Source organism: Calonectris borealis, chromosome 10 (genome assembly GCF_964195595.1).
Source record: "Calonectris borealis chromosome 10, bCalBor7.hap1.2, whole genome shotgun sequence".
NCBI lineage: Eukaryota > Metazoa > Chordata > Aves > Procellariiformes > Procellariidae > Calonectris > Calonectris borealis.
The window spans coordinates 14,931,070-14,943,194 of NC_134321.1; the positions used below are offsets into that span (position 1 = coordinate 14,931,070).

At 36.1% G+C, this 12,125-nt stretch overlaps 2 protein-coding genes and 1 long non-coding RNA gene across 5 annotated transcripts in view; 2 read left to right on the plus strand and 1 right to left on the minus strand.

Annotated features, from left to right (window-relative positions):
• TASOR (transcription activation suppressor) overlaps nt 1-2,675 on the plus strand; it is a 46,800-nt gene extending 44,125 nt beyond the window's left edge. The window contains exons 25-26 of the transcript XR_012675039.1: nt 567-783; nt 2,541-2,675. The gene's annotated coding sequence lies outside the window, so the exon portion shown is untranslated. The remainder of the gene's footprint in view (nt 1-566; nt 784-2,540) is intronic.
• CCDC66 (coiled-coil domain containing 66) overlaps nt 1-12,125 on the minus strand; it is a 34,375-nt gene that overhangs the window by 16,799 nt on the left and 5,451 nt on the right. Inside the window, exons 5-15 of one of the 3 annotated variants that reach the window (XM_075159063.1) lie at nt 11,417-11,552; nt 11,148-11,251; nt 10,042-10,160; nt 9,106-9,253; nt 8,571-8,599; nt 7,635-7,766; nt 4,717-4,970; nt 4,255-4,339; nt 3,236-3,397; nt 1,571-1,718; nt 998-1,120 (exon numbers count right to left, since the gene is read on the minus strand). In XM_075159063.1, coding sequence (XP_075015164.1) covers nt 998-1,120; nt 1,571-1,718; nt 3,236-3,397; nt 4,255-4,339; nt 4,717-4,970; nt 7,635-7,766; nt 8,571-8,599; nt 9,106-9,253; nt 10,042-10,160; nt 11,148-11,251; nt 11,417-11,552 — 1,440 coding nt within the window. The remainder of the gene's footprint in view (nt 1-997; nt 1,121-1,570; nt 1,719-3,235; nt 3,398-4,254; nt 4,340-4,716; nt 4,971-7,634; nt 7,767-8,570; nt 8,600-9,105; nt 9,254-10,041; nt 10,161-11,147; nt 11,252-11,416; nt 11,553-12,125) is intronic. The other 2 variants (XM_075159066.1, XM_075159065.1) reach the window with 2 other exon arrangements.
• Nucleotides 4,966-9,255, plus strand: LOC142086241 (uncharacterized). The gene is made up of 3 exons (XR_012675041.1): nt 4,966-7,075; nt 7,386-8,599; nt 9,106-9,255. It is a non-coding gene; the product is annotated as an uncharacterized LOC142086241 (long non-coding RNA).

A 12,125-nucleotide genomic window follows, 5' to 3' on the forward strand; every position in this document is an offset into this window, starting at 1 on the left:
TTTTCAGCATGCCAATGGGTTGGTCATATTCACAGCACTACTGGGAATAACTTACTTTCCTAATCCTTGTCTTCCAGTGGAAATATTTTGTTCTATTTTTAAATTACTAACAATCCAGCTTCTTTCTTTACTAAGGGGCATACACAAAAACATTATTTAATTTGTAAACTCTCAAAATTCAAAGTAAAATTTCTACCAGCACTGTCAAACCCAAAAATATTAATCGTTGCTTAAGCAAATAGAAATAAATAGAAATAATAAATAGAAATAAAATCACTTCACAAGTGATAAGAAGCTAATAAATTTCTAAATACAAGGCATAAAGTGACTGTAAGTTTCCACTGAATCTGCTCATTCACACTTCATCTACAACATTAATAGATGCAGACTAAGTTTGATCTGGGTTTTTTAACAGTGTGATACAAAACGAAGATAAAGACTGGAAAGTATTCTAGCTAGATGGACCCGCAATCCTGCCTGGGCATTTAGCAAGAATTGTAGAAAGCTTTTCTAAACATTTGAATGTAAACTCTCATTTTCTAATGAGTCTAGTTTTCTAATTCCAGGATTATTGACAATGTTTCTGCCAGTATTTTCAAGTATTCATTAGAAGCCTAGCCCTGCTCGATACCAAACCACATTATGTAAACCTGTGAACTCTCACACTGAAGACGACTACAAATACATGTTTAAATGCCTTAATAAATTTAGTCCTACATGGCTTGTGACCATGACTCTAAGTCAACACTGTATTTCAGACTGGGTGATTTGAATCCGTAACTGGTAAGTAACAACTATACAGACGTATAATTTATTTAGAAGAAAATAGTGATATATTGTAATATTCCAATATGCCTGTGTCTATCCAAGTATTTCTTTCTAGTTTTATTCCATTCTGAATGACAGTGATTTGGCCCAATAGCTCAGTTTCAAAAATATGCTGTTCTACTGTCTTTCTTAAGGTACATCAGAGTAATTAAGTTTAAGGGCTGCATACCTGTCTGTACAGCAGTGTCTTTCCGAGGAGAAGTCTGCTCATCAATGCGGCTCTTAATGTCATCAGAAAAATTATGACTTTGATGTGAAATGTCAGTATTACAATTTTTGAATTCTGTATCACCTAAAAAAGAAATAAGTAAAATTGTTCAATTTAGTAACGTATGTTCCATTTAAACCATGCTATCAAGTTATCAGACTATTGTGGTGACTCAAAACAAGACTGAGAACTATGGTTCAGATCCTAATACTCTCCCTTTTTCACTGGAAATCTAATCGACAGCACGTAGATCTGAATATTCTCCATACATTCCTCATGATATCTTTATATTTCTTCCTTTATGTAATATAGTATTTGAAGCTTACTAAAATACAATATTCTCCATATTAATTAACACTGATAGTTGTTTGGCAGGCTCTTTAAATAAGCTGAAATGAAATTTGCTTCGTGAAGCAAAGGAGCAATTTCTGACCCAAATGCAGAAGGGAAAAAAGAAACCAAAACAAAAACCAACAACTTGCATGCAAACACCAAAGGCATAGGCAAACTGAATATGAAAAGATTTGTACTTGCCACTACCAAGATTCTTCTGAAGTTTTGAAATGTCATGTCCCTTCTGAGCCAAGTCTCGAATGCGTTGTTCTTGTTTTAATCTCTGTGCTAATTCTTGAGCTTTCTGCATTGTCTGATAAAGCTCATTTGTTTTAAGAGTCACAAGATCCTTTAAAAAAAAAAAGTAAATATATGTGATCATTTCTTTTGAGAATAAAATTAATAGGATTATTTAATCTCCACATAATCCTCAAGTTTTACATATATTCTTACTTTGAGTAAAGCCTTTTCTTTTTAAAACAAAACCAAAACTAGTTGAGTAGATGCAATATGTAACATACAACTTTTATGATTATAAAGATAAATTCAGAACCTCTGCTGTGCTAATGAAAGATGTTCAATCCAAGCATTAAAAAGCAAGCATCTATATCCTCAAAGTTATTTGGATATTATCTTCTTTCTAATAAATTCATCTTTTCCTAAATGCCATCTGATTTCAGCCACCTATGACTTCCTGTATCATGTAGTTTAATAAAATAAAAGAAGCCTAAATAAAAATTTAAAAACCCACCTTCCTCCTACTTCCACAGAAAGGAGTCAGTAGAAGCCTCCCTAACAAAGGCAGAACATCCATAAATACGAGGGTTACAGTTTCCAGACTCAGCAGGTTTAAGCTGCAGGGAAAGGTGCAGGCCAAGGAAAATCTCCTTTGCAAACTATTACCATCTCATCCCCACCTCCTACTGCATTTGCAGGTGGAAAGAAGAACAACTGATAGCATAACATGTTTTGAAGGAGCTGAGCAATTACAGAGAAAGATGACTTTCCCAATTTTTTCCAGTTTGTTCTAGCATCTACAGGCAGATGCTATATGTTTCCATCCAGAAAATGCACAGAAATCAGGGATCCATATTTCTGCAGGTTTTAGAGGAGGGTGTGTTTTTGGAATCACACTGTCTTATGACATCATGGAATTCTGCTACTGTTCCAGATATGAAGCAAACAGTAATAGCTGCTACTGTGCCAAAAGGAAGAATAAAACATCAGACAAGGCTTTTAATCTTCTACAGACTCTTCTGTAACAGGTAAGAATGTATACAAATGCAAAATTTGTACTTACCAAAGGTCAAAATGTTACTTTTGATTTAACTTCCATATGAAAGGAGTATGTAAAGCTCAGCAATAGTTACAGAGGAGAAAGCTCTAGAACACGAATGACTCTTAAAATGACTTTTCTAGAATATATTCTGACAAGTCTTTAATCCAGAGTGAAAGCACATCCAGTCAGATAAAGTTCATGGTACTGAAGTATCTTAAAAGTATCAAGTTACCAACAACAATAATTGGATCACATACTTTGAAGTATTTTTTTGTATTTAAAATTCACATTTAAAAATGCATGTTTCTGCATTATTTACAACTACAATTCCATTTTTGCCAGTTCTTATCCATTTCTCTTCCTGATAAGTCCCTTGTCCAAAAAAAGAAACCTGCCTTAACTCGTATGGTGTTGTAAGTTTATTAATTGAGGAAACAGATTTTGGTTTCAAATATCTAAATTTCAGATAGTTTTAATGTTCAAAATGATGAGGCAACACCATTTTGAACGTGAAGAACAAGAACCATTTTCCTCAAAACCCAGTATTATTACAGACTATCTGCACTAAAGAAAATGCAAAAACCCACCTCCTTTTGTTTTTGTTTCAGCATATCTTCTTCAAACTGTTTCTGCATTTGTTCTTTTTCTCGTGCTAGGCGCTGTTCTTCCTCTTGTTCTTCCCATTTTCTCTGCTCTTCCTCCAGTTGTTTCTTCTTCCGTTTTTCTTCTACCTGAGCCATTATTGCTTTCTAGTAATATGAGAAAAAAAGGAAAATTAAAAGATAAAACGTTAAAGGTATTATAATCTATATATTAATGTACTTCCATATACGTGTATAATAATTGGATTTGGACAAATAACCAAAAAAAAGAAAAAATCAAGACAATTTCTTTCAAACACTTCTGTTTCTTTTAATTTCTCTCAAGAGAGGTAGCTGCCTTCCTTTTTTTTGGGGGGGGGCGGGGGGTGGTGGAGGCGAAATAACCACCAGCCCAATAAAGCAGTTTGAAATACTCAGCAACTTCTTCTGTTTTCAAAAATGCTTTTCTTTTCCTTGTAAAGAAATGGTGATCTGATTTTTACCTTGAGTACTGTAAGCTAGTATTTTGATCTAGCAGAGTAACAGTTTGACCAGAACAGGCTCATTACATTTATACTAAGACTTCCTTATACTGTGCTAGAGACATCATCATGCAGATACACGTTCAGTTAGAATGCCACAGAAGTAATGTAAATTACAGCAAAGTAGATAAAAATTTAAAGATTCATGGAGTGAGTACTTGTAAATATCAGTCCTCCTGATGACAGTGAAGACTGAAGAAAAATGCACACAAACCTACTAGAGCTCTAAAGGCTGCACTGTACGTTTTTTAAGGCAAGAATTCAGTTACAGAAATGCAATCATCTCTGTACAAATATTAAAAGAAAACAGTAAGTCTAACTGAATGAAATACTGTTAAAAAACTGTAAACATGTAATCTGAAGCATAAAAGTCAAGTAATTCACTGGATTCTGGTATTAAATCTCATGCTTTATTCATGTGACAACACTACCTTTCATCCTTTCTTCTCATTAAAATAGTGTTAGTAAAACAGAATGTTTTACCTGATGTTCTAACTGTTTCTGCCGCCGCCTCTCTCTCTCTTCAATCTGTGCAGGGTCCAGGAGAGCTGTCATTGAACGGAGGAAACTATGAACAAAGGAACATGTAAATGTTTTTAATCCTAAGAAAATAATCCTAAAGCCTTTCTTATTTAGAATCGGTTAGATTTCAAATAATATTTTCACATATTGAAGTTATCCCGTTGTATTAATCTACAATTATGAAATTCATTTTACTAAGGGACAAAGTGAGCTTATTTGCAGTAAATTTTATTAATGAACAATGGAAGCACTTGTGTCTTTCAACAGTGAAACAACAGGTATTTCTGAAAAAAGCAAAAGCCAAATGAGTAAGATCCAAAGACCAGATTTAAAGAATCTTAGACAAATTTTTTTTTTTATTTCTGAGGAGGTATCAGAAATGTACTGGCTGGGAAGATGATTATCCTGACAAAGCTCACTCACCTGACTTTCTGACTGTGTTCCAAAGCACCGTTTTTAGCAGCTTTTTCTGCATTTCCCACCTTTGAGGGCATGAGGTTGCCTAAAGCTGCAGATGAAAAAGGGTGAACAAAAGCAGTCAGCTCCTTAGGGTCAGGTGACAGGCAAAGACTTTCAGGCTGCTTTTTGTACATTCCATTTAAGGGGTGTTGTGCATTAGCATTAAGGTGGTTCTTTAAAGAATCAAAATGCATTGCCCATCTGTCATGCTCTTCAGCCTAAGTAAATATGAACAAAAAAATGGAAATGCGCTCAATTACACTGTTTCTGTAAAGTATGGTTAACAAAACACACAATACACATTTTGTAAAACAGGAACATTTGAAAAGCCCTGTTATGGGGCTACAATATAGACAGTAGTTAATTCCCTAAATGGGAAAACGGAAGTCTCTGTTGCTTAAAATGCAAGTCAGATCAGAAATTATTACTACTGATCCATATACTTGGGCAGCAAAAACATATTGCTACTATATTTTCAGGAAAAAAAAACCCACAAAATTAGAAAGCGAAAAAAGAAATTGGAAAATAAAAAAGTAAGTTCACATGGATTCAGGCCTTTTGGTACTGCTTTTCCAATTTATATTACTATTTCATTCCATAATTTTTCTAATAGTTCTGGGAACTGCTTGATTGAGAGGTCCATTCTGCCATACTTCCTCCTGTTGTGTACCTATTTTCTCTCTCTAGTAACATGAACAAGTGGCATCTTTTATACTGTTCTACATTTACCCCCCCCATTTTAATTATGGATGGTAGCAGAATTAATGTGCTTTGGGCAGAGATATTAATCTCTAACTTCCTATTTTCAGCTAGACAGGCCCATTATAAAATAAGCCTTCTTTCAAAATCTCTTCCACCCACAGCAGCCACCACTGCTATCCTAGCAAAGTACCTAAAACTTTTGTAGAGGTGACATACTGTGTTTAAGTCTCTCTTCTGTACCACCCAGGCTTATCTTTTTGGCTCAGTGTTGGCAATTGGGACATTCCAATATAAGAAGATGTTTTTCCACTAACAAAACATTTTTACCTAAGGGGCCTTTGGTTTTGCTATAGGTACTGAGAAGGTTTTCTCTTCTGACTAAAAGAACAACTGTTTCTCTGCAGGGACTGGAGAACGGCTGCCTCAAAACTTGCATTCTGCAGGAAAAAACCTAACATAATCTAATCTAATAAGGTCTCTGGGAGTCCTTTCCTTAAACAAAAGTTCCCTTGTGTCAGAAAAGTTTCACACCTATTTTAAAAGACGCAAGAAAATCATAGTCCAAATAATAAGTATCCAAATTATTCTTCCTCCTGTTCCCCGAGTTTTGTTCCCTTTGAATACTCTGTGATGTACAAGCAGATCAGAGCAGTTGGAAAATCTACTTTATTCTTATGCAAGTCTGTAGTGCAATATGCCAAAGGGTTGAGAGTATAACACAAGACCTGAAAAAAAGATGTTGAAGAAAATGAGATTAAGGGCACTTTAACTTCCTTTCAAAAAGAGGCTGGAAGTGAGATTACTGTTAGGTTACTCACTGGTGACTGCAACCGTCTTCCCACAGCACAGCTATCAAATTAAAAACCAAGGCAGCTAATGAAGGAACCTTTCACAGCTGCGTTCCCTTCAGGGTTACAAAGCTCAATTTGCAAAGGAAATTTGATTCCTTCAACAATGAAAAGACTTGTGTTGTGTGTAAGTATGTAACCAACCTTGGCAACAAGGGGTTTTTTTGGAGCATGGGTAGGAAAGCTCTCTTCTAGTACTACAAACTGCAGAATTAAAATGAAGAATTTCTATCTAGGAATTGTGTAATTGCTGTAAATGCTTCAGTTGAGAGTAAAATTTTTTAATCCAGAAGGCCACAGACTATGAACATTCATCTCAATCAAGTTTTGGTAACCAAGGTTCTTGTTCACTAATAATACAGAACATCTCATGGTGTGAATACATCTCATGCATGGTGAAAGATATAATCCTGGGGTTAAAGCTGTGTACAGTAATTTGGAAATCTGAATTCTAGCAATAGTACAATCTCACTGCATGTTTCTTCACTTCAAAAGAATGTCAGCATCAGGCTGTATAAGAATGCAGAGTATTCCACTGACCTTAAAACTACTAATAGAGTAGAAATAGCAACATGTAAAGGAAAGAAGTCAGCTTCTATATGAAGAACCTCCAGGGGTAAAAGATACATTGACCAAATTGGCCAATAGTGACAGTATTAAAAGTCTTTTCAGGTATTCCACCTGCAAAGCAATTATACTGGCCACAGTTTCCTTCTAGATCCAGCATAAGAGATCTACATTCAACAGCCTGGAAAAACCAAAGTGTGAAAAAGGTAAGGCTATTTTCTTCAATACTTTTTGGAGTACAAGTATTTAAAAAAGTTTCATAAGAGTGTACGTGCGTGCGTATATATGCATGCCAAAATAGCATTACTGGAAACAGGATTAGAACACCACTGTGACACATTGTAGTTGTCTATAACTTTCCTTCTCTTTTCTCATCTCCTTTCATAGTCTACAGAAAATGCTTCTTTACAAAGTGTCTGGCCAGTGTTTCTGCAACACCTTCCAAACCATAGTGCTTTCACACAATGGTGGGAAAGAAAAAAAAGTATAGTAATATCACTGTTTCCATCTCTGCAGCAAGCACTCTAACACATCACACCAGACAGATGGTAATCTGTTCTCTGCCACTGAAATATTGGAACAGCTACTGGCTGAATGTTCAATGAGACTGTCCTATGGACTTATGGTGAAAACCTGGACATGCTGCAGGTAATTACATGTTTGTCGCTACTTCATTAGGTCTACGATTTCATCTTTCATTTCTTAGAACAAAAATGGAGAGAAAAACTTCTCTTATTCCAGAAAGTCCCTCTAAACCACAGATACCTTTGATAAATTAAGGTTTTCTTCTATTTTTCGTAGCTTAGCTTCTTCTTTCTGTTTGTCCAGCTCTTCAAGCCACTTCTTCTGTTGCTCATGCTTCAATGCACTAAAAGGACGTTCCTGTGGCACAGCTTCCTGAAATAAGATAAGTGCTAGTCTCTTCCTTGTACAAAAAATTCAGTACCTTGTCTAGCCACATAATAAAGACTTGGCAGAAAACTTTGCCTTCAGTTGCTAGGCATAACTGGGCTGTTCTCTTGCACAAAAAAATGAATGTAAGTTTGTAAATGTAGCAAGTGTCTGATTGCTCCATAAAAATGCTTCAGTTGTTAGAAAGATGCTAAATAAGCCCATCTTTAAATACTATTCTAAGTTGAACAATTAGCTTCTCACTCCAAAAAACCTTACTTACATGTATCATGAATAAAAATTCCTTCCTTCTTTCTATGGTTCACTGCTTAGTCTGTATTCCAGGTAGATTCAATACCTTGATCTAATTAGTAGTGATCTCAAGTAAATTCTAGATACCATCTTCTGTTCTTGCTTCTTAACAAACTCCAGTGGCACTGAGAACTTCCAATGCTATCTGACTCTTCAACCAGTGCCTGCTAGCAATAACTCAAAACCTACTTCTTGAACCTTCTGCCATCAATGTAAAGTCTTCTATTTCTGATAGGTTCCCACTTCTCTATTTCTTTAACGCATGCTTAAAAGCTACATAACACTTCAGCTCACACCTCTAGTACTGTTCCTCACATCAGCCTTGAAAATGCTCAGTCTTCAAAGCATCAATATTTTGATAAACATTCATTCAGACACAATTCTCCAGATAAAGCAAAAAGGTCTACTGAATTCTTCTGGTTTAAAAGAACTACTGAACATATACATCTGTTGTCAATAAATAAGTAAAAAAAAAAACCCTGCAATTTAAAATCTTACCCCTAAAACAAATGCTGTGCAGTTGTGCCGTGGTTTAACCCCAGCCACAAAAATAAACGCCACGCAGCCGCTCGATCACCCCCCCCCGGTGGGATGGGGGAGAGAATCGGGAGGGCACAAGTAGGAAACCTCCCGGGTTGAGATAAAAACAGTTTAATAATTGAAATAAAACTAAGTAGAACAGTAATAATAACAATGAGAACAACAACAATAACAGAATACACAAAGCAGGCAATGCATAACACAACCGCTCACCGACCGCCGACCGCGTGTCACAAACGGGGGGCGAGCCCCCCCACACACCTGTTTTTTATACTGAGCATGATGTCACATGGTATAGAATACCCCATGGGCCAGCTGGGTCCACCACCCCGGCTGTGCTCCCCCCTCCCGGTGCAAGCATCACCCAGCAACAGCCAAAGCATCAATGGGCCATCAACGCTCCTTTCACACCGAACCCAAAACACAGCACACCCCCCAGGCTACTGGGAAGCAAGTTAACCCTGTCCCAGCTGGAACCAGGACAAGTTGACAGCTGGTAAGTCAGAAGAACTGAAATCAGAGGACTGCCCAGCTGGAGCACTTGAAACATTCAGTGGAACTTTATTAGCCTCTGTGGTTAAAGCAGTTGTACAGACAGAGTTTTCCTCAGTAGCAATAATTGAGTCAGCTGGAAACACTGTCTGCAAATAAAGTGACCACTGTTGTTTAAGACTTGATTTATTTAGCTCACCTGTTTTGTTTGTATTAAATAGCCTTTATCATATAATAAACAAGTAAATTATACTTCTAGAAGCTGCTATTGGTTAAAACTCCAGCCAAAACTTGTAACTAAGCATCTCATATCCAGTATTTCTTAATTATGTAGATTGAAACAAATTCTTATGGGGCAGAGTGGTAACTTTTCTAGGAATGCTGAATATGCCACAAAAAAAGCAATTTACGACCCTAACGTCTGTTTAACAGCAAATCAATTTCACTGGAGAAGCAGTCTCGTCCAAATATAATATATTTATCTGACATAGCGTTTACAGAGTGACAGCTGACTTTTTAAAAGGCAGGTTAGAGTAAAAGTCAAATTGCTATGCTTATTATCTAAGCAATCAAATATATGTGAGAGCTCATGAACAATGTAAATAATTATATAACCAGGAATTACATTTAAGACTATTTCTCACAACAGAACTGCAAAAGATTTATAACTTTCAGTTAGGAATCAACATGGAAGGACAGGAATTGGTTGTTCATGCTACCAGGATCTTAATTTGTGAAGCTACAAATTGGAGTAATAGGTAAGTGTGAAACAGGAAGCTGCAGCATTTCATGCTGTGGAAGAGCTTAAAGTGACCACTGAGACTGGATTCGACTGGATTCATACAGAAAAGAAAATCTTGTATGAATTAAAAGTTGAACAGTTCTGGAACAGTGCTGTGAAAACTGTGTGCTCTTTTGTGTTTATTGATAGCCTTACCTTATCTGGGTCGGCTGTTTCCACTTTATGGGCTTTATTATTGCCAGGTTTTGCCCAGAAATAACCCACCTCTCCCTCCAAAGTTTCTTTCAGTTTCTTCTTCAGCGCTACCTGTTCATCTTCAAAAAAACAAACTCTAGTAAGAGTTCCTAATACAGACGTGTACCAGGTTTTTTTTTTAAAAAAGAAAAAAAAAAGCAGCAGCAATGCATGTCTACCCTGTAATTTTGATTGCAAAACGGACTACAAGAGTAAGTCACCATTGTTTGATTAATCAGTCTAAACATGATTTTGCTCTTAAGAGGGTGGCAGCAGAGTCTTTGCCCAGAGATGTAGAGGTAATTGGGAATCTCTCTGAGAAGAGCACAAAACACTGAAGGCTTAACAATGTCCCAGGGGAAGAGGGAAAACTAACAGAAATAACCAAGTATATAATTTTTCTCTATTTTATTATACCAGTCTTGGACGACTGTAATATTGTTAAATATGGAGCTATACATGGAAGCTACTGACAATGCAGAATCAAACCCTGAAACCAGATAGTCTACACCCAAGTTGAAAATAAAACGCAACACTCCTGCATGCGAATCATAAAAAGCTTAATTTGATAGAGAGAATTTACTACTGCGTTAAACATTTTTATTTTTCTAGAGATTCCCCTTGGTTGGTGATGGGGCAGGACTGCAAACTTTCAAGTTCAAACTGCAATTTGATATATTCAGTCATGCTTGTAGATTAGGCTGATGCTTTTCACATTGAAAACAAATGAATTTGTTCGTGATAATGGCTTACCAACTACTGGCAGAATGTGACAAAACTGGTGGCAAGTAACTCCTAAAATATAAAGCATAACTGAATATATTTATTTGTGATAATATTTATTTGGTTAAGAAGCATTTTTGCAAGAAGTTATAGATAATCTTTGCATAAAATTTTGAAATTCAAGAATCTTAACCTGTCTTGGAGACTAATAAAACTATGTACTTTGCAATTTGTAGCAACTGCACTGATATAAGTAAATTTAAAAAAGCATACGGAACACAAAGTTTCTTGGTATCCTGAGTGTAATACATTGATCAAAAATATATTCTGTGTATCGTAAGTACCTAATTCCTTCTTCCATTGGCTCTTTCTAAATTCTAGTAAGGCTTTCTCCCCTTCTCTTTCACCCAAGGTGCTAAACATGTCAGCAGGTTTCCACGAATCCTTTCTAGAGAAAAGGGGGGGAAAAAAAATTACCCAAAAAGCTAATGTGTTAATTTTAAAGGTAACTTTTCAATTAGCATTTATAAAGATTCTTACTGTGACTAAGAATTAAAATATGAATCTTTATTGGAGATACAATTTTTGTAGACAATAACACAGATCTACGTACATAACTTTCTGTCCTGGCTGCAGATATGCTTCTTGTTTCCTGCTTGAATCAGAGTTAGCTTCATCTGGAACAGATGAAACTTCACAAGCTTTTTGGAGCAACACTATAATGTTTTCCTCTGATGCCTCATTAGTAGCTGTGGTAGAATATAAATATATATAAACATATATATGACCACTAAACTTTCTTCAGCATTGAGTAAATACTTTAAGAACAGCAGAAATTTGCAAATTCCCCACTATTTAATGAAACTGTTTTCAGCCCTACTTGTATGGTTAAGGCACGTAAGTTACAACATCACAGGGTATTTTTAGAATGCTAGACTTACAGTAAACACTATTCTTGGCTAAGAGCTCAGACTTTGGGACTCTTAATTACTTAATTGCAGTGTGTCTTGTTCTTGGTGGCAAAGAGCAAACCACCTCCGTAGGTCCAGACACAGGATTAAGGATGTAATACAAGAAGATACCCAATAGTTCTTATGCTTCTGAGTAGAAGAATTGAAAAAAACCCATACTATTCAACAGTAATATCAGTTAGGCAAACAGATACATGTACATCTTCAGGCCAGAGGAAAATGGCACTACTGCTCTTGAAACACATAGCAAGACCTGAACTCTTCACAAAACCAGAAAGGCCTATCTCTTTGAGGTATTGCTTTTTTTCAAACTCCTAATGGTAATGGTACAGTGCAGTTCTGCTATGGTTT